The sequence below is a fragment of the Bombina bombina genome, chromosome 2 (assembly GCF_027579735.1).
Source record: "Bombina bombina isolate aBomBom1 chromosome 2, aBomBom1.pri, whole genome shotgun sequence".
NCBI classification, from domain to species: domain Eukaryota; kingdom Metazoa; phylum Chordata; class Amphibia; order Anura; family Bombinatoridae; genus Bombina; species Bombina bombina.
Genome location: NC_069500.1, coordinates 1088628165 through 1088651123, shown reverse-complemented (window position 1 = coordinate 1088651123; position 22959 = coordinate 1088628165). Strand labels below are relative to the sequence as shown.

At 36.1% G+C, this 22959-nt stretch overlaps 1 protein-coding gene and 1 pseudogene across 1 annotated transcript in view; one reads left to right on the top strand and one right to left on the bottom strand.

The window, feature by feature from the left end:
- Window positions 1–17303, bottom strand: part of TMEM184C (transmembrane protein 184C) — a 74994-nt gene extending 57691 nt beyond the window's left edge. Inside the window, exons 1-4 of the mRNA XM_053703719.1 lie at window positions 16655–17303; window positions 8860–8990; window positions 8475–8511; window positions 8182–8387 (exon numbers count right to left, since the gene is read on the bottom strand). Coding sequence (XP_053559694.1) covers window positions 8182–8387; window positions 8475–8511; window positions 8860–8990; window positions 16655–16771 — 491 coding nt within the window. The 5' untranslated portion in view covers window positions 16772–17303. The remainder of the gene's footprint in view (window positions 1–8181; window positions 8388–8474; window positions 8512–8859; window positions 8991–16654) is intronic.
- LOC128649665 (ras-related GTP-binding protein C-like) lies at window positions 2589–3536 on the top strand (annotated as a pseudogene).
- Window positions 17304–22959: the final 5656 nt, after the last annotated feature.

Genomic DNA, 22959 nt, shown 5'->3' with positions numbered 1-22959 from the left:
CCCCCCCCCCCCCGCGAAGGAAACCGTATTCTTTCACAGATATTAAAAGAATATGTTGAATCAGTGACAGTAAGGTAAAATGTTCACTAAAGACTCATTACTATATTACTTGTGTTAGGGAGAAAGTTCTACATTTCAACATCATGGAAAAAAAATAAATTGCTCATTAGTTGTTTTGATAGAAAATTATTCTACAAACACTTGCGGCTAGATTACGAGTTTTGCGTTATGAGTATAACACTGCTTTTTCCCTACCGCCGGTATTACGATTCTTGTAGGTATAGCTGTACCGCACACTTTTTTGGCCGTCACGCAACATAACTACCGCATCTTTCAAAAAGTTCTTTTTCAATGGGACTTCCATAGCGATGGTATTACGAGTTTGCCTGTCCGGCCAAAAAGTGAGCGGTACAGCCCATAACTACAAGATCCGTACTGTAAACTGAAAGTCAGTAGTTATGGGTTTTACATTACAAAGGTGTAGCATAAAACTCATAACTAAAGTGTTACAAAGTACACTAACACCCATAAACTACCTATTAACCCCTAAACGAAGACCCTCCCGCAAAACACTATAATAAAAATATTAACCCCTAATCTGCCGCTCCGGACATCGTCACCTCTATAATAAACAAATTAACCCCTAAACCTAACCCTCCTAACGTTAATATAATTAAAATAAATCTAAATAAAAAATTACTATCATTAACTAAATAATTCCTATTTAAAGCTAAATACATACTTACCTGTAAAATAAACCCTAAGCTAGCTACAATATAACTAATAGTTACATTGTAGCTATTTTAGGGTTTATTTTTATTTCACAGCTAAGTTTGTATTTATTTTAACTAGGTAGATTAGTTAGTAAATAGTTAACTATTTACTAACTAACTAGTTAAAATAAATACAAATTTACCTGTAAAATAAAACCTAATCTGTCTTACACTAACACCTAACATTAAATTACAATTAAATAAATTACATTAAATACAATTAACTAAAATCACAAAAAAATAAACACTAAATTACACAAAATAAAAAAGAAATGATCAAATATTTAAACTAATTACACCTAATCTAATAGCCCTATCAAAATAAAAAAGCCCCCCCCCCAAATAAAAGACCCCGAGCCTAAACTAAACTGCCAATAGCCCTTAAAAGGGCCTTTTGCGGGGCATTGCCCCAAAGAAATCAGCTCTTTTACCTGTAAAAAAAAATAAATAATAACAAATAACCCCCCCAACAGTAAAACCCACCACCCACACAACCAAACCCCCCAAATAAAATCCTATCTAAAAAAACCTTAGCTCCCCATTGCCCTTAAAATGGCATTTGGATGGGCATTGCCCTTAAAATGGCATTTTCTTTTTTCTTTGCCCAAACCCCTAATCTAAAAATAAAACCCACCCAATAAATCCTTAAAAAAACCTAACACTAAGCCCCGAAGATCCACTTACAGTTTTTGAAGACCGAATATCATCCTCATCAAGCCGGGAGAAGTCTTCATCCAAGCGGCAAGAAGTCGTCCTCCAGGCAGCATCTTCTATCTTCATCCTCCCGACGCTGAGCGGCTCCATCTTCAAGACATCTGGCGCGGAGCATCCTCTTCAAACTTTCCTTTAAATTACGTCATCCAAGATGACGCCCCTTGAATTCCGATTGGCTGATTTAATTCCAATCGGCTGATAGAATTCTATGTGAAAAAATCCTATTGGCTGAGCCAATCAGCCAATAGGATTGAGCTCACATGCTATTGGCCAATTGGAACAGCCAATAGAATGCGAGCTCAATTTTTTCACCTTTAATTCCGATTGGCTGATAGAATTCTATCATCCAATCGGAATTCAAGGGACGCCATGTTTTTCCTCCTGGTACTGAATAAAGTTTGAATACAGTCTACCTTGGTTGTGCTGCTGAGTTTATAGACTTTTATATTGCTCGCTAACGTCGGGTTTTTGCAAACCTGTAATAGCAGCGTTATAAAAGGTGAGCGGTGGAAATAACTTGCAAGTTAGTACCGAGCCACTCATAACGCAAAACTCGTAATCTGGCTGTTGGTTATTAACTGTTATGAACTATTGATATGAACTATTTTTGAGATACTGTTTGTATATTAGTAATTATTAACCCCATGAACAATCTATCTTGTTGTAAGCTAACAGTTTTGATAGACATCTCATCTCTCCCAATTAGCTTTGTAGTAGCTAGTCTCTATAATAAGGCAGCTTGATGTGGGCATGTTCTAAAAACATTTGATAGTACCGAAGGAAAAAGAACAAAAAACAGGATGAGTGATACAAGCGACAATATTACAATAACAAAATGATAGAATTGTTTTTAAACCCTTAAAAATGTATATCCAACCCAAGAAAGTGGTATGCGGTGCTCAGCAGCAAGTGATCACTTGCTTATATTAGGTAGTGAGGAATATTAGGGCATGAGGACAGCAGTTGGGGGGACAAAGTGGGTCGCATGAGACACCCCACCCTGTCATCTTGGTGGTTATGGTGACAGCGTGTTAAACTCCCTCAGCATCCCCAGTGAGTCCCATTAATGTGTTCCGCTGACAAACAGCACCTGAAGTCGACATGTCCATCCAGTACTATGGGAAGAAGCAGTTGGTTGGGAGACACAGAGTAGCAGACTCCTTCTCCAAGAACTTTGGATACAGAGAAGACAATACTGAGATGGAGGAAAATGCTACTACTACAGAAAGTAAATTACGCATTTTGCTGATGGACATGAGATGCAGAGGCAAGTCCTCCATCCAGATTGTGTTGTTTCAGAAGATGTCACCCAACTAAACTTTGTTCTTTGAGAGCACCAACGTGTGGACACATTGGTAGTTGCTTTTCTTTTAAGCGCATTCCTAAAGTATAACTTAGAATTACTTTTAGCACTTTGTCTTAGCGGGACAAAAAAAACTTTTCTAACATACCAATATGTTAGGCGCATAAAAGAATATATCCTTTCTCGGAGAGCACCAACAAGATCTAAAAGAATGATATTTCAAATAGTTCATTTGTAAATTTACAGAAGGGGGATTTTAAAGGACAAGTGGATTTTTTTTTATCCCCACATTTAACTATGAAATGATCTTCAGAGGAACAGGGGTATTGATATATATCATTGCTGCTCAAGAGGATTACATGGAGGCATTAGAAAGACATCATACCACTGTCTGAAAAGCTTACACAGCATATCCTGACATGAACTTTGAGGTTTTAATCCACAAAGTGGATGGCTTATATGATGACCGCAAAATCATAAACTCAGTGGGACATTCAAAGAGCAAACCATGACCTTGCTGATCGTGGTCTTAAAAAAAACATCATAGTTTTTAATTTGACTAGTCTGTATGACTTCCTCTCATTGAAGCCTTAAGTACAGTTGTACAAAACCTGACAAATATATGTATCTTTACTTCAGGAATCGAAAACTTTTTCTTATTTGGCATTGTCAGCAAAATCTAAATAGCCGCAGACAGTTTGATTGGTCTGCAAAAGAGGCTGGGCAGTCAGCCATTCTTTCATTGAACTGGACATGTCACATGCAGTGATAAGAGTGAAAGGAGAGCTGCATTTGAAGGCTGCCTAGTGATGTTTCTACTGCATTTAGTGAGTCTGGTCAAATCAAGTCCCTGCATGTGAGTTATGTGGCTGGCATTTTACGAATTGAATTTTGAAAAAGCTGGATTGCCTCTTACCACCCCAGAGGCAAAATCCTGTCAGACTGGTACTCTTTGTGATTATATAGCTGGTACACAAGACTGGAGTGCATTACAAGGAACATTAGTACTATATATGCTCTCTATGTCCAGCTTTGGCAGTGAGGGATAGGTAAGGGGCAAATCTAGATTTATTTGGAACACAGAGAGTGTCTTAAAAAAACACCACAAAAAAACAGCACTTTCATGATTCAAATACAGCATAAATTTTTGAACAACTTTTCAGTTTACCATCATCAATTTTGCTTCATTCTCTTTGTATCCTTTGCTGAAGGAGCAGCAATGCAGTAATGAGATTAGCTGAACACATTGGTAAACCAATGACAAGAAGCATGTATGTGCAGCCACCAATCAGCAGCTAGCTTCCTCCTCTTGAGCTTACCTAGGTATGCATTTAACAAAGAATACCAAGAGAACTAAGCAAATTAGATAATAGAATTAAATTGGAAAGTTGTTGATATTGTATGCTGTATCTGAATTATGAAAAAAACATTGTCCCTTTAACAGTAAGGGGTGAAATATTGGTTAATTGTTATATTTTATAGTATGCAGTGATAGTTCTTAAGTACATTGGCTTCAAAATAAAGTAGTATAAGGAATTCAACTTGAAAGGGGTCAGATTTCTGCATGAAACTTTTATAAAAAGGGTTAAAGGGACAGTCTAGTCAAAATTAAACTTTCATGATTTAGATGGGGAATGCAATTTTAAACAACTTTCCAATTCACTTTATCATCAAATTTGCTTTGTTCTCTTGGTATTCTTTGTTGAAAGCTAAACCTAGGTAGGCTCATATGCTAATTTCTAAAACCTTGAAGGCCGCCCCTTATTTCAATGCATTTGGCAGTTTTTCACAGCTAGTGGGCGTAAGTTCATGTGTTCCATACAGATAACATTGTAACGACACGCCCGTGGATTTACAAGTGAGAGGGCGCTGATTGGCTAAATGCAAGTCTGATAAAACAACAGAAATAAGGGGGCAGTCTGCAAAGGATTAGATAAAAGGTAATCCTGAAATATATCAGTCTGATCCCTGCTTCACTCAAATTGTTATACAAGTCTCACATATTTGTATCCCTTAGTAAAAACTTACAAAAGTTATTACCATTATCACCATCAAAAAAATTTAATTTATAAACTTATTGCACTATAGCGTCAAACATGCAACATGCTTCTTTTTTAAGAAATAAAAAAACTAAAAACTTTCCACACACTACAGTGAATGCTGCACCACATCACTGGCACGAACACGTGAAGAGCTAAATGGATATGCATGAGAACCAGATTATTTCTATTACAATACCCACTTGTATTTGTTAGAGGCTGGGTCCTTTATACGTGGCATTCTGCTGAGAATCTGCACATTTTTAAGGAAGAATATTGCAGTTTCTATGTTATAGAGGCAATAGTTTTAGAATTAAATACTTGACTTTAGTTATGGTGACTGAGGTGAGCTGCAGTATGGTTTTGTAAAATTGGATTTGTTATTATTTTTGTTTTCTAGAAAGAAGTTTTGATAGTCTGCATATATTTTCTCCATCTATACAGAATATATTTTACACGTTGTGCTACATATTCACCAGTCTTACTGCTGATGTTCTGAATTGTGCAGTAGGTACTACCGTACACTGTTTTTCAATTTTACATGTGTAGAAATAATTACACATCTCTTATACTGGCCATTATACCAACTAAGGCTGTGCTGTGTTTTGCAGTTTTCTAACTTGTGTTACTAAGTTTTTTATGTGAATTATCTTCACACTAAGATGTTTGCAATTGATTTAACTTAACCTCAAAAGATTTTAGTTCACTTTAACTGTGGTTTTCAGACATTTGCCACAGATCTGTTCATTTCAGCTGTAAAAAGGTTTTGAGTATAAGGACCGAAACAAATGTAGTAACACTACTACTTTGCTTATGTAAAAAAAAAAAAGAAAACATAGTGTGCAATTGAACACACAGGCAAATACATTCTCCTTTCTCTCACACTCATTCAAAACTATCTGGTGCATACAACTTTAATTTACTGAATCACTCACAATAAAGTGTCATTGTAAAATGCTTTTGTATGAGACGCATATATATATAATTTTTATGACCAAAAACACAAATATATATATTTTTTTTCTTTTATCTTCTCTCTCCATACACACACAAACTCATGCATACATACACACACACACTCTTACCCCTTGCAGATGTACATCGGCACAACAAATTTGCAGTAACAGCCACCTAGACCTCTCCCCCTTTGGTAGTGCAGCATTCTGGGGCTTACAGCCAGCCGCCTGGCCTGGAAAGTATCCAGTCGCACCGGACATAGTTTTTGGTGTGCCTTGCAGAGACAGGTGGCGGTGGAAAGTGGGGGCACACATAGGTATCTTGAGAGATCCACAAAAGCCATAAGCGCTCAGACTAGCGAAGCACTGGATTAAGATGTGCCCAAGCTCACTGTATGTGTATATATATATATATTTTAAATTAACCAAGAAATTGGGGAACACTGTATGTATGTATATATATTTTTTTTTTTTTTTTTTTTTTTTTTTTTAAATTAACCAAGAAATTGGGGAACACAATTTGACTCGCCTACAGTGCTAGGTGTCACACAATATTAGGCCTGAAAGTTAAAATTATCCAACTTTTTTTTAATCAAATTGTATTAATATCGATAGTTTCCAATGACATGTCATGCAGTGTATGACTGTCAGTGTACACTGTATATACTCACTTGCATTACATTAAAACGGACAGTAAATACCAACATATGTTCCAAGTCTAAACATTTATAAATCAAGGTAACATTTTATTTACAGCATTTGTTTCTGAATAGCCAAAATACACCCATCATTTGCCTTATTTGGAGGAGCCAATCCAGGCTTTAGTCGGCAGACAACAATGCTAGCCACAGTCATATTGCTAGTATAAAGTGAATTGTTTTGCAGTTATTAGTTAAAACCAATAGGGAAAGATATGTAGCAGTGTTCACTGCGAGCAGTCTGCAGAGTGCTTTTCCAGGTCTGAGATTTAAAGAAGCCACAAATTTCAGAGCTAAATTATATGCAAAGGGGAAAAAATAAATAATAAAGTAGGTAAATTTCAAAGATGTTTTACAATACATAACAAGACATTTTATATTAAAATCTCAAGGTGTTTACTGTCCCTTTACATACAGTAGAATTGCACAATCCACAAACGCATAATAAAAATAAAATGCAATAGTTTGAATTTCAAACAATGGATCTTTAATTTCCCTATCCCCTGTATCATGTGACAGCCATTAGCCACTCACAGACTCATATGTATATGAGCATGAATAGTAGGAGCAGGTGCCTCAGAATGTGTACAATTCTACATCGAAAGTAAATTGAAAAAATGTTTAAAAATGACCTGCTATTTTTGAATCATGAAAGTTTTATTTTGATTTATGTCTCTTTCATGTCCCTTGACCTAGTTTCAAACTTATTTAAGATTGAGCACTGATATAACATATCAATAGCAAATTAACAGATTTCCTTTATCATTAATTATGAAATAAGTGTTAGTATAATGATAAATTAAAAATATCCCAACAATTAAAAAAGTTTAATATCACAATTACTTGTTTTAAAAATGCCTAACAAGCCAGGAATTTCACAGAGCAATATAACAAATGCAGAACGGCTAACAAACCATCACCTATACTAAAAATTTAAATACTGCAGTTTTGTTAAATAATTAACAAAAAAATGTAAACAAGAGCCATCAAAAGAAATCAACCTCCCAGTGGAGAGAGTCAATGCCTTTTTAAAAAGGTACTCCTGCAGATGCTTGTAATACTATTAATGGTTTTTGCAGGAGTACACAGTGACTAACTACCACCAAGACATATCATATACACTAGCCACAAATGACTGGCCATGTCTTATTTAGGGATGTCACAGGAGTGCTATATTAAGTATTTTTATCTCTGTGCTGGGGTTAAACACATAGACCTGGTTTCTTTTGCTGTTGTAAACTGGTACTTAAAACAAGTATCTCCATTAAAGTCTATGGAGAGGTTTCATGTTATCACAAGTTTCCACAGTATACAACAGCAATGGAAACTAGGCCATAGTTAGCTGCAAGCATTCATACATTAATAAAATACTCTAACAAATTAGATATCCAATAATAGTTCAAGTCCATAACAGTCTTCCAGAAACATAACAGGTGACAGGGTGCAAATGTAAAATATGTTTAATTAATCCTTTTGTATAGTTCAGCTACTGATTGATGTATTTATTTATTTGTTTTCCCCAATATCTTCTCTGTGGAAAACACTGCTCAACGAATTTGCATGGACTCTAAATAAATGATATGTCTAACCGGTACCATGACACGCTTACTGCTACAACACTATAGATGAATTTTCCTTGGCTTACAGCATTGCAATACTTTAATAAATATGTCATATTAGAGAAGATTTGATACTTACTCTCCCATTGCCCATGGAGGAAAGAAGCATAGAGGAGGCAGATGTTTCTGCTGGTCTTTGGCTTCAAGGATTAGTGCCAGATTTGGACATCGATTTGTTAAAAAGTTAAAGAGGAAAATCATAAAGTTGTAGATAACATATGCTTCGTAGCATTCTCTGCAGGTGTCTACGTATATTGCAATATCAGGATATTTCAGAGCAACCCACTGTTAGAGGAAGCAAAGAAAATATTATAAAAATATTTAAAAAGTTATTATAATGAAAAATATATAATATAATAATAATAATCTTACACTGTCTATGCTGTAAATGGGCACCATCCACAATATCCTGATAAAACAAGAAAATAGCATTCACAAAAAAAGTGTGTAAAAGTCAAATTTGTTAAGTACATTAGCACATTTCAGTTGTGCAAACACATTTTTTTTTAAAAAACTTAGCACTGCTTTTTTAATGCACACAACTCACTATATGGCAGTAGGCCATGTGTGCTTACTTTCCTTATACTTGCTCCAAGTACTGGTTGTAACACAATGCAATGAAGTCACCTTCACCTACATCAAAAGTGGGTCACATGCATGATAAAAATGGATAAACAACCCTAATGTTTTTAAGAGAAGTGTTATTCTACTTAAGAATTGCTTTCTTTTTTATGATGACTAATAGAGAGTAAAGTACCTTATGATTGGTTTCTGCAATTCAGGCTGTGTATAATGAACCAGATGTTGCAATATTCCCCAGAGCGATATAGGTATTGTCATAAGCACAAATAGCCCAGCAATAAACCAAGCCTTAGTGTGCACACCCGCCTGCAATGAACAAAGATAAAAATAACCCCATGAAAAATATTTTCAAACAGCAGTAATATCTGTAACATAATATGATAAATATTTAGCTGAATTGCAGATAAGCCCTACATATGAACACTGATGAACAGACAAAAATGATCTAATCTTTAACTGGAATATCTTTGCTGACTAACTGCTATCAAGTATATAAATACATGTTTATGAATAATTAATATGTGCTGTGAAAGGAATACAGAGATGTAATTGTATCCTATGGCATAAGCATATGGAAACTGTTTATATCAGGCTTGATAAATTCTAGGTGCCAGGAATCCACGACTACTAAAACTTCACTTCTGTTTCCTAACTTTTTAAAATGATTTATATTACTGTACTATCACTTTTATATAACGAGTCTAGTCAAAATAAATCTTTCATGATTTAGATAGAGTACGCAATTTTAAGCAACTTTCTAATGTATTCCTATTTTCAATTTTTCCTCGTTCTCTTGCTATCTTTATTTGAATGTAAGCTTAGGAGCCAGCCCATTTTTGGTTCAGCACCTGGGTATCACTTGCTGATTGGTGGCTACATTTAGACACCAATCAGAAAGCACTACCCAGGTGCTTAACCAATAATGGGCCGGTTCCTAAGCTTACAGTTTTGCTTTTCAAATAAAAATAGCAAGAGAACAAAGAAAAATTGATAATAGGAGTAAATTAGAAAGTTCCTACAAATATCAAAAAAGAGGTATCAGGAGCACCAAAATAGTGAGTAAAATAAACTTTATTTGATTTCAAAAGGGTATCATAACCCCAGGGTAAGAGTCAAATTGTGAAAAATAGAAAAACAGATAAACAAAAGGCTGACCGGTTTCGGCGTCTGCCTTAATCCTAGCCTGCTTAAAAACTGATTGTCAACTTCCAGTTTAAAAACCCTCATCTGGAATTCTATTGGATACGGGGCTCACACCCCTTACATGCTTACACCAATCAAAACACATTATTTTTATGTCACCAGTGTTCCCTATCCCTTCAATGTCTATAGTGCGACAGCTCTACTCATATAGTTTATGCATACTGTAACATAACAGAATTGCTACGCTTGCTAATTATCGTATACTCTATACTGGTAGACTTTCAAATTCACAGGCACCGATCGCTACCTCTCACAATAGTAATGATAATATATGGCCATTTCTAGCCTGATCACTAACAGCGCTGCCTGCTTTGTTTATATCCCTCGTCCTAGAAAAAGACAAAGAAGAGGCGCTCTGGTGCAGATAATACTAAAAATATGAGGACAACCACTATAATCACGAACTCAGTACTCACAAGTGTATTTGCACATGCAGTGCAATAATTGGCAAGCCGAAACTTCAGAGCCGCTCGGCTGACTTGCTCAAGTCCGGTCAGCTGCTTACAGCAATCGCGTTCCAATAAGTAAAAGGTATGAACCTGTAATGTAAAGGAAAAAATACGCCCTTGGTGCAGAATACCCCGACCACACAACAATAACGATGAGCTTATACTCACAAGCGGAGTTGCACAATCAGTGCAATATCGGGCAGACTGAATCTTTTAAGAGCCGTTCGGCTGACTCTTAAAAGATTCGGTCTGCCCGATATTGCACTGATTGTGCAACTCCGCTTGTGAGTATAAGCTCATCGTTATTGTTGTGTGTTCGGCAGTGGTCGGGGTATTCTGCACCAAGGGCGTATTTTTCCCTTTACATTACAGGTTCATACCTTTACTTATTGGAACGCTATTGCTGTAAGCAGCTGACCGGACTTGAGCGAGTCAGCCGAGCGGCTCTGAAGCTTCGGCTTGCCGATTATTGCGCTGCATGTGCAAATACACTTGTGAGTACTGAGTTCGTGATTATAGTGGTTGTCCATATTTTTAGGATTATCTGCACCAGAGCGCCACTTCTTTGTCTTTTTCTAGGATGAGGGATATTGTCATCATTTTTTGTGGAGAGAGCTGCTATCCTCTTGGGTCCCTTCAGATCTTCACATATTTCGAATTGCCACATCATCCGCACCAATGGACATTTAATTTCATACCACTTGCATCAAGGACTGTGTTTAAGTATATATAATTAATAATAATTACAAGGGAGCATTTTATATTATACGCAAGATACTATTATCATTTTTGATTATTATATATTTTTATAATTTTTTTATATGATCCAATTTTTCATCTCATAGGGAGTAGCATAAAATAGGCGCACCTTGTTTTCTTTGGACACACTATTACTTTGTGCGGTCCAATTTTTCTGCTTTGTTTATGTTTAACCATGGAGCTAGATAGCCACTCCCCCAGTTACCTGCCTCAACCAATGGTAATATAGTATGCTTCCATCAGCTGTATGTACACGCCATGAACTAACTTTGCATGATTGACATATTACGATGGTCTGGTTAATACCCATAGACCAATAGTGTGCACGGCTTTTTTTTTTTTTTGCACGTGATCCTTAGCTAGTTTCACTAGTTGCTAGTAACTACCCCTCATATAATCTATTTGATTGCAAAAACGTATCACTCTATAGAGTTAGACTACCTGTGTCTTAAAGGTCTGTACAATTAAAGATAAATACCTTGGGGGTGTTATTTACGTTACTCCTGCAATTAAATGGATTCCCTTCAACACACAGACTTTGACTTAGTGTGTGTGATATTCCTACTGGGCACCTTATAACCTAAGTGGGAATTGATAAACACTCATTGTATTAGTTTTAGTTTCTAACATAACCTATATTGAGATTCTCTTGAGTGTAATAAAACCCCATGACCCTAAAAACCAATAGAAAATCAGGTAATTGGGAACCCACCATAAGTTTATTAAAGGGACACTGTACCCAAAAAATTTCTTTCGTGATTCAGATTGAGCATGAAATTTTAAGCAACTTTCTAATTTACTCCTATTATCAACTTTTCTTCTTTCTCTTGGTATCTTTATTTGAAATGCAAGAATGTAAGTTTAGATGCCGGCCCATTTTTGGTGAACAACCTGGGTTGTCTTTGCTGATTGGTGGATAAATTCATCTACCAATAAAAAAGTGCTGTCCAGAGTACTGAAACCAAAAAAAAAGCTTAGATGCCTTCTTTTTCAAATAATGATAGCAAGAGAACGAAGAAAAATTGATAATAGGAGTAAATTAGAAAGTTGCTTAAAATTGCCTGCTCTTTCTGAATTACAAAAGAATTTTTTTGGGTACAGTGTCCCTTTAACCCAGGGGAGGGCTACCAAAAATTAATTAAATCAAATTCAGAATTAAGACCTTCTGGAACCCTAGTTCTTAACCAAAAAATCCAGAAGGCCTCACGTTCCCCCAATTTACGGGTTCTATCATCCCCTCTGTTTTGTACTGGAACTCTCTCAATGATTGTCCATGTAAAGAATCTTACATCCTTTTGGTGTGTAACTGAGAAATGATTGATTAGGGGCGTAGTAAGGACACCCACCCTTATATCTGCCAGGTGCTCCTTTATCCTGACTCTTACCTCCCTAGTCGTTAGACCTACATATTGGAGGGCACAATGGGTACATGAGATCAGATACACTACAAAATTAGACCGGCAATTTAGACAAACGCTCTTCTGAAAGTTTTCTCCAGTGACAACGGAGCTAAATGAATCCCCTGTAATCACTCTTTCGCAGGCTTTACAAGAAAGATAATTGCACCTTTAGGTACCATTTAATCTCAACCAAGCGGATCCACTCGTTTCATCCTGTCTCAATTTTGTAGGCACTATTATATTACCTATCGTTCTGTTTCTTTTGTAAGTAAACCTTAGGCCCTTAGTTACTGTTTCTTTTAGAGCATTATCTGCTAATAGGAGTTGATAGTTGTTCTTAATTATCTGGCATATCTGACTATATTGCTGTGAATATTCTGTTGTAAATTGAATTTTATTATCAGTTGTTAGTTCTTGCCCCTTTTTACTTTTGTTCTTATTTTTGGTTTGTTTAAGAAGATCATCTCTATTAATTTTAGTAACAATGTTTCTTTCTTTAGTTACAATCAACCTCTGGTAGCCCCTCTCCATAAGCCTATCTGTTAATTCATCCGCTTGTTTCTCATACGTATAGTAACTAGTACAGTTCCTCTTTAGGCGGATGAACTGACCTCTTGCTACACCCCTGAATACTCCTCTCGGGTGACAACTTGATGCATGTAGGAGAGAATTCCCTGAAATGGGTTTGCGATAGGTTTCTGTGGTGATCCTCTGGCCTGCATGTCCCTTCAGTGTAATATCCAAAAAATTTACTGTGTGTTCCTGTATGTCTGAAGTGAAGCTGATACCTGCAGAGTTATAATTTAGTCCCTCTAGAAAGTTGCTTAAAATTGCCTGCTCTACCTGACTATTCCTTTAACAGCAATGCACTAGTTAGCTGAAAACATCTCACGAGCCAATGACAATAGACAAAAAGTATGCAGCCATCAATCACCAACTAGCTAGCAGTGTAGGATATGTGCATCTTCTTTTCAACAAAGGATACCAACAGGACAGAGTAATTTTGATAATAGAAGTGAATTTAAAAGTATCTTAAAATTACATGCTCTATCTGAATCATGCAAATGCAATTTTGTCTTCTCTATGGGATATAGATTGATACATTTCTCATAAAATGCTGCTTTAAAATACTAATAGGATGATTCAGAAGAAATAGACAAAAGTTTAGTTCTGATTTGCAATAAAGAGACAGATATAATTCTGCTTGTTCTCTAATAGTACACAAAATATTATTAGAATGTTAAAGTCAAAGGGACAGTCAACACCAGAATTGTTGTTGTTTAAAAAGATATCCATTTATTACCCATTCCCCAGTTCTGCATAACCAACACAGTTATACTAATACAAGCTTTACCTCTAATTACCTTGTATCTAAGCCTCTGCAAACTGCCCCCTTATTTCAGTTCTTTTGACAGACTTGCATTTTAGCCAATCAGTGCTCACTCCTAGGTAACTACACGTGCGTGAGCTCATTGTTATCTATATGAAACACATTAACTAACTCCCTCTAGTGGTGAAAAACTGTAAAAATACTTTCAGATTAGAGGCGGCCTTGAAGGTCTAATAAATTAGCATATAAACCTCCTAGTGTTTAGCTTTCAACTAAGAATACCAAGAAAACAAAGCAAAATTGGTGATAAAAGTAAAGTGGAAAGTTGTTTAAATTGCATGCCCTATTTGAATCATGAAAGTTTTTTTTTACTTGGCTGTCCCTATTTTTATTTATTAAGTTTTATTACACTGCTTTTCAAAGTGCATCTTTCTGCAGCCATTTAAAAAGGACATGCCACCCATATTTTTTTTCTTTCATGATTCAGATAGAGTATACAATTTTAAACAACTTTACAATGTACTTCTTGTAGCAGATTTGCGTCATTATTTTGGTATATTTTGATGAAGAAGCAGCAAAGCATTACTGGGAGCTAACTTAACACGTTGGTTGAGCTAATGACAAGATGCATATATGTACAGGCACCAATCAGCAGCTAGCTCCCAGTAGTGCATTGCTGCTCCTAACTAGAAATGCTTTTAAACAAAGTATAACAAGAGAACAAAAAAAATTGATAACATATGTAAACTGGATCTGAATAGTAAAGAAAAAAAGTTTTGGGTTTCATGTCCCTTTAAAAATAACACTGCAAAATCACACAGATTCTAATTAAAAAGTATACAAATGAAATACAAATGATGTGGTTTTAAATGCACTAGGTGGAATACAAAGAAAGCTGTAATCATATGCCTTATGTGCATCCTTTAAATGTTTTTGTGACAGTTTGTGGCAGTTTTGTTCCAAGAGCCATTAGAGCAATAAATATCATCACATATAATCTTTGTAATGTTCATATCTAAATTGTCACCAATAAAAAAAGGTAAAATCTGGCTGCCCTGTGATGCTAAATAACCATTAAAGGGATAGTAAAGTTAAAATTATACTTGCATATTTGAGATCGAACATGCCATTTTAAGACATTTAAATTTGCTTCTGTTATTTCATTTTCTTTGGGGTTTTTTTGTTAAATATGTGCATATCCTTCTCGGCAACAATGTGCTTCTGGGAGCTAGCTGGTGATTGGTGGCTACAAATATATGCCTCTTGTCAATGGTTCACCAGATGTGTTCAGCTAGCTCCCAGCAGTGCATTGCTGCTCTGGAAGCTGTCTTTAAAGGGCCCTACCTAGGCATTATCTTTAACAAAGGATTGCAAAGGAACAAAGCAAATTAGATAATAGAAGTAAATTGGAAAGTTGTTTAACATTACATGTTCTATCTGAATCATGAAGAAATATTTTGGGTTTCCTATATTTAATCCCTTTGCGTGGGTTAGACACAGTTATATGCAAACAATAGTGCAACAATTAAACAGACTGACATATTAGAGCATTTTCTTTTTTGTATGTTTACATCTCTTTAAATATAATAGAATTGCATAACCAACAAATGCATAATAAAAAGACAATACATTTACACTTTTTTTTGTATATTCCAAACAAGCTGCAGATTGTTGTTTTTTCTGACTAATTTCAGTTTCCTTTATGTTACCTGTCCCTTGTATCATGCGACAGCCATCTGCTGATAACTCATACACTATGAATTCTTACACATGATCAGCAGGAGCTGGTACTGCATAGAGCAAACACAATTTTTTTTTAAAGGTCATGCTCTATTATTTGAATCATAAACGCTTAGTTTTGATTTTCATGTCCTTCTAACCTTATCTAAATCATGTAAATATAAAGACTTTCTCTGGTTGCATTGTATTGCTTGTGTGCCTTAACAATTGCTTCCTATAATATATATGTATATATTTTTTATTTTCTTTAAAGGAACATACAAGTGAAAAAAGAAAATGCTGTAACGTCAAATTATTTTATTATTGCACTATTGCTTATATACAACTATGCATGTTTATCCCCAAATAAATAGATTAAACACATAATTATAGTCAATTTCAGAGTTGCAACTACTGGGATCTAGCTGAACACATCTGCTAAGCCAATCAAAAGTGACAAATGTGTATCCACCAATCACCAGCTAGCTCTCAATGGTAAATTGCTACTGTTAGGGATATATAGATAGGCTTTTTAACAAAGAATACCAAAAGAACAAAGTAAATTTGATAATAGAAATAAATTAAAAAAGTGTCTTAAATGGATACAAAATCCAAACCTTTTCTTTAATGATTCAGATAGAGTGTGCAATTTTAAGCAACTTTCTAATTTACTCCTATTATCAATTTTTATTTGTTCTCTTGCTATCTTTATTTTTAAAAAGTAGGAATTTAAAGCTTAGGAGCCAGCCCATGTTAGGTTCAGCACCATGGATACAGTTAGCAAACCAATAAGCAAGCATAACCCAGGTTCTCAAGCAAAAATCGTCTGGCTCTTAAGCGTTACATTCCTGCTTTTTAAATAAAGATAGAAAAAGAACAAAGAAAAATGTATAAAAGGAGTAAATTAGAAAGTTGCTTAAAATTGCATGTTCTCTCTGAATCATTAAAGAAAGAAATTAAGTTTAGTATCCCTTTAACATTGCATACTATACTGTATCTGAATCATACAAGTTTAATTCTGACTTCCATGTCCCTTTAAATTCAGTTCAAGTTATATAATGATATATCAGAGTTACATATTTGTAAAATTGTCAGGTGTGAAATGCTTACCCCCATCTTCTGTAATTGCCATATACATACTGGAATTCCTATTATCAGTCCAACAACATACAGCACAACAACGAGAGGGCGAATCCATCTTCTCCAGTTGCCACAGGTGCAAGGCATTTTCTATAGGATGGCAGAAAAAAACCTTCCTTCCCTGAGTATGTAAATATCCTCACAGAAAATTCAAGGTACGATTTCAGCTTACGCTCAGAAACGTAAACATATATATAGGGTTATATAAGATTGTTACATCCTATACCATTTACATAACTAGTGATCGTTTAAATTGCAATATTATAACTTATGACACCTGTTACATAATCAATTTTACTATTATAAAAGCACATTCAAGTATCTAGGAAGTAATACGCCACAAACACATCTAATTAATCATGAAGAATGGAGAAAGGGTTGATGCACTGTATGGCTCTGCAGTCATGTCAACCCTCTACTGTCAAACCTGGAATTGCCTGAAACACTGTGCTCTTCTGTTACACTGCACTGACACCAGTCAATACATATAATTCCTATGCCCTCTCATCGCTCTACTCTATACAGCAAAACTGCCTAATGCCTATGTCCGAACATCAATACGAAATCATCTTAAATGCGCTGTCAATCTGAGATATAGAAACAATGCACAAATAATAAACTTCCGGCTTCGACAAGCCCCGCCTATCAAAATATCTGATGTCATAGATTTGCAATTGGATCGTGAATGGATGACTAAGCCGCCAATCATCTAGGTACCCCCACTTTTCCATTAGTCTCATTCATTGGGAGAGCTGGAGGGCGAGGTTTTCTATGGCTTAGGAATTATCCACGTGACCAGGACCCACATGACAGAGAACGCGAAGTTTGTTGTTGTAAGCAAGTAACTAGAAGTCTTTGCGGCAGATTTTACGTCATATCGCTTTGGACTGCAAGGTTGTTGCATTACATGTAAACGGGAGTAGAACGAAGCCAGCGTTAGGAGGATTATACTCTGTATTGACTGACAGGCTATGCATTTACCGTACCCTAACCGTCTCCTACTTAAAGACTCTAATGGAACTAGTAGAACAGTGTTGTCGATACATGTCTGAAAAAATTGCAACGCCGCTTGTGTTAAATTTAGATGTAAAACACTTAGGCATACAAATGTCAAAATAAAATGCTCATTACAAAAAAAACAACAAATCAAGCAATCGCCCCAATTGAATTTAACCCTTCCGCTGTTCAACCATTTCACACTTCTGTACTAGTTCAGATGTTAGACACATACTTCCCTTTTGAGGTACCCACACAAACTATACCTCTTTTCTTCATAAATGGAAAGAGTCCACAGCTGCATTCATTACTTTTGGGAATTCAGAACCTGACCACCAGGAGGAGGGAAAGACACCCCAGCCAAAGGCTTAAATACCTCCCCCACTTCCCTCATCCCCCAGTCATTCTTTGCCTTTCGTCCCAGGAGGTTGGCAGAGAAGTGTCAGAAGTTTTCGATAGTCTCTTAGTGAGGGTAGTACTCTTCAGCATGGGACTGGAGTTTTAAGTAGTCCTGTCAGCCTCTCAGTGAGAGCATGGGTGAAAGTTAGAGTCCGGAGATGCAGGGAGAGTCTTTCTGCGAAACCATCCCGACTCATTAACAGCTCCACAAGCAATCAGCGTTGACGAGTTTCGCTGCCTGCTTTTTTTTCTCAAGTCCATGGCAGAAGCGACGCTACTATCTCACACTTGAAGGGCCGTGTTCCTTTTCCACGGCGTAGATTCCGGTAAGATCGTTTCATTTTGCTTTCATCATCTATGTATTGTAATTACAACTGTTTATCCGAGAGGGGTTACAACCTTTCGGGGATAACTTTAACATAGGGTCTCAGTGAGGCTCCTTTTTGTATCTAGGAATCAAGGGTTAATATCTCCTGAGGGGGGTTATTGAACAGGGGGGTTTATAATCATGTTTGTTATGTGATTCTGTCTGCTACCGTGTAGTGTTGCTTCAGCCATTTAGATTTAAGGTGCTGTTTAGATTTTTCTTATTGGTCCAATTTTTATTCAGTGTCCCAGTTATGGAGGATTCTGATTTTTTTGGAGACGGATGTCTCTGATTCAGACTCTACTTCTTGCAAAGAATATGATTTGACTCGGGTGATACATGCCCATAAGTTATGTTCCGAATGCCGTTTTAGAGTGCTCTGTTCCTCGGGATCAGGGAAACAGGTGCCCACTGAGCCACCCGTCTCTGGGGATTCTATTTCTCATGAGACAAGTTCCCTACCACTAACTCTTACTACGCATGCAGGTATCCCAAATGCTACTTATCCTTCTAGGGAGTGTGGCCTGTTCCCACCGGAGGTTACGACACGGCTCCTCATGGCCATATCTTTGGCGCTGGCACATCTGCACCTCCCGGGAGTGTGCTTACGATATTGTCCGTCTTCCGTTAACCGGGGCTCGTCAGGCATGGGATCGCCTGGTCCAATTCAGTCCTCCGGGGGAGCGACTGCCCCTGAGGCCTCAGGGGGTCAACCTTCGGGCCAGTGTTTTCTTTTGTCCCGGCGGAGATTTGTTGCGCCTTTCGTTATAGACTGGCGCACTTTCGTGTTCTACTAAGGCACGTTTTTTGGCGTTGCTGGAGGATCCCACTCTTAATGGGTCAGGGGATTCTCAGTCTTAATCTTCGAATGGCTGGCATGGCATATATATAAGGGGATGAAGTCATCTTATAGTCTTTGTTATTTATGTATCCTTTTCCAGTTCTGAGCTTGGAAGTTTCGGACCCCTGTTCTGTCCGTTCTTCCTGGGCGATAACCTGCGGGTTGCCTTATCTTTAATTTTATCCGGTGAGGATGATTTTTATTTGGTCTAAAGCTCCAGTTGTGGTGTTGTCAGTATATACCAGGGTTATAAATATAATTTATTTATATTATTCTTTAAAATAATCTCCAATAAAAATGTATATACAAAACAATTGAAATTAATATTTATTCCTAAATTCTTGAGATTAGTTAAATTCATAAACACATTGAAATATATTAAGTAGAGACTAGCTTTGAATCAAGTATGCATGCTTATTCCGTTACAATATTCTATACAACAGATCATAAAAAATATACCTTTAAAATTAACCTTACTCACAATGAATCACATTAAAATACCACAATAAAATACCAGAGTATGGATCGTTAGCTTAACAGTGTTTAGTTAAACAGTATAGCAAAAAATACTTTAACATCCAATTTATATGACAATTTATCTGAGTGGAAATAACCTCTTATTTAGCTACAATAAAATTAGTTTTAATATATATCACAATAGCTGCAAATAACTTAATACACCAGAGAAATGTAACTGCAATAATAAGCCTGACTTAAAGATATAAAATACAAAAAAACCTTTATCTAGCAAACAAGAATATCTAGCATTGAATATGACTGGTTCTTATTTACACAGGACTATGGATATAACTTAAAATATAAAGTGCCCTTTTAAATCACCAGCTTTAATTAAACTATAGCTATAGAATACCTTTGATTTAAATATAAAAGTATGAAATAACCTTTTAAACGTTACCAGAGAAAATTGAAGTTCACCTCATAAATTAAGAGAGGTATTTTGCAATATGGATGAAAAGGTAGCCCAATATTGCTTATAGTGACTGTGTCCCAAGAAAGCAGCACAGGTATCAGTCAAAACTTTAGCAGGCGAAAGACCCCTTCTATCCCTTTACATGAGGTTATATCTCATGATACATCCCACCCCTTTTTATTCTAATTATTGGTGAACCTTTTTGGATACGCTCCATGGAGCTTACCTCTGATTGGCTACTGGGAAATGCCATTTTTAACACCTAAATAATTTTTAGTTGTAATACTAGATTTAGGCCATCGGGGGCAGCAGACAAAGACAAATATTTTAATTTTCAACACTGCTAACTACTATATCTTTTAATTGTATATTTAATATACTCACTATTTCCTGATATTAATAAGCTTGTCTGGTCACATATATATACCATCTGATATAATTTAACATGTACAGTATCTATAGAGACTAAACATGAGTATATCTCTAGTAATATTTTAAAATGCATTTAAAATAACATTTTCTATGTGGGATTAGTGGTATAAATCAATAAACTATATATGTTTATCTGACTTATTGTCAGGTATCACGCTTCCACTGTGCCTTTAAGACCTACAGCAGGCTCACTCCTCTCCCTATTTAAGGCTCCTCCTAACCATATCTCATTGCTTAGTATTGCAGTTTTCCGTTTGTGATCACCTGCGAGCCTTTGCCGTTTGTGAATGCTGTTCACAATTTACACCTCCAGGAACTTCAAGAGTATTCCATACTCACTTACTTCGTCTACCTACTATATCCTATCCTAGGATATTATATCCTGTGACCCCCATCTGAACTTCTAAGGACTCACCTAACTTCTCTGCCGGATTCCAGTTCCAGCAAGCCATCCGCTCTCCCTGCCTGTCACTCTGTAGCGCTCACTACCGGAACGCGGTGACGTCATCCGCCAACTGCGCCTCTCCGCCACAAGCAGCAGGTCAGAATCCCTGCTCGCTCCTCAGAACTCTGCCAGTCTAATCTGCACTCCAGCTTGGTAAGCACAGTACTACTCAGTACCTCTGAGCTACCGCAGTATTTGAATGACAGCCTAACTTTGTGCCTAACTTTTTAGTACCTTTTATTGTATCTGCTATTTTCGCTCTGATTCCTACATCTCCCCATTCTGCTCTCATTTGGCAGCCATATTTAAACTTGTCATGTTTCTCTCTGATGTAAATACCTTATCTTTACACATGACACATTTCTTACCTCAGGTTTGAATTGTATTTACCCCTGCTGCTATTTTTTCTACCACAGTGTCAACCCTGGCACATGTGGCAGCTATAGGGAATAAATGCAAAATACACCTGTAGATTAAACATTGCATAATGTGATTATGGAGTGCTACATTGTTGCGCAGGTTCACCATATGTATCCAATATTAATCACTATTGCAAAACAACCTATCCTCTTCTGTGATTTTCCTAGCAGTTGTGGTCCTTCAGTATTATAATATATTAATTTCCTAGCTTTCTGATTTCAGTTCCCCGTGACACTTATCTTGTATATCAGTTCATCTGATATACTGGTAGATATTTCATTTCTTAGTCACATCTTATATCATATACATGCATGAGCATTATAGTTATTTATTAATACATGTCTCAACAGCGTTTAAGACATGGGCTCAAAATCTTTGATGCATTTATATATTAACTTATAGTATCTTATTTGGAAACCTCATCTTCACATCAGATTCTTCCCTGTAATTTTCACTAGATCTCTGGAATACAAAGAAACATTATTTTGAAATAACTTAAACATATATATATATATATATATATATCTCAATGCAGTTATTTATTTTTAATCCATTATATCCAACACAGCATGTAACGTGATGTATCTCTTAGATCATTATCTATATTATTCAGGCAGTCTGTGGTATACATTCATTTATCTAAGAACTATGTAGATAATTTGTTATCAAAAGTACATAGGTTAAGACATGTTAAACTCTTAACTCTCAGGCTTTCAACTTCCCATATTACCCTTCCTAGGCATAGATAATCTCCCAGATTCATATGATCATATTTAATATGTGTCTGAATATATATATTAATTTGAGTATCTTAAACTACATGAAAATTAGGCCCAATTTCTTTATCTGAGATCTAGTTTCCCATGTCATACAGAGACTTAAAATGTCAGCTTGTCTGGGAACTGCGTATGGAAGCTCAGCAGGGGACAATTTACACCTAGATGATATGAGCTATTTCCTCTGAGTATGGTTGTATATTCCATTATCCTTACAGACGGACTGTCCACTCCTCCAGATAGGGGAACTCTTTATACAGGCTTCCTTTGAAGTGATCTTTTTAAGATAACTTTGAAAACAATTCCTTTGATGAATTGGGACAAAGGCCTGCAATGCGTCCTTTATAAATAAGAGAGGGGGGCTGTGTCACAAACAGCCTTACAAATAAATTTTGTGTAGACAAATATATATATATATATATATATATATATATATATATATATATATATATATATATATATAATTTAATAACACTCACAGATATCCTGACATAATTCTCCCTTCCAATTTTAAATACATGTAGGACATATGTATTTGAAATGGTTCAAAGTCAGTGGTACTTGGTGAGTGTACTGACGGTATCCATCATAGACAATCTTATTATGAAGAGAGTCCGTTATTTTTGAATCCTCATGCTCGTTAGTCAGGCATCTTTAAACTACCATAC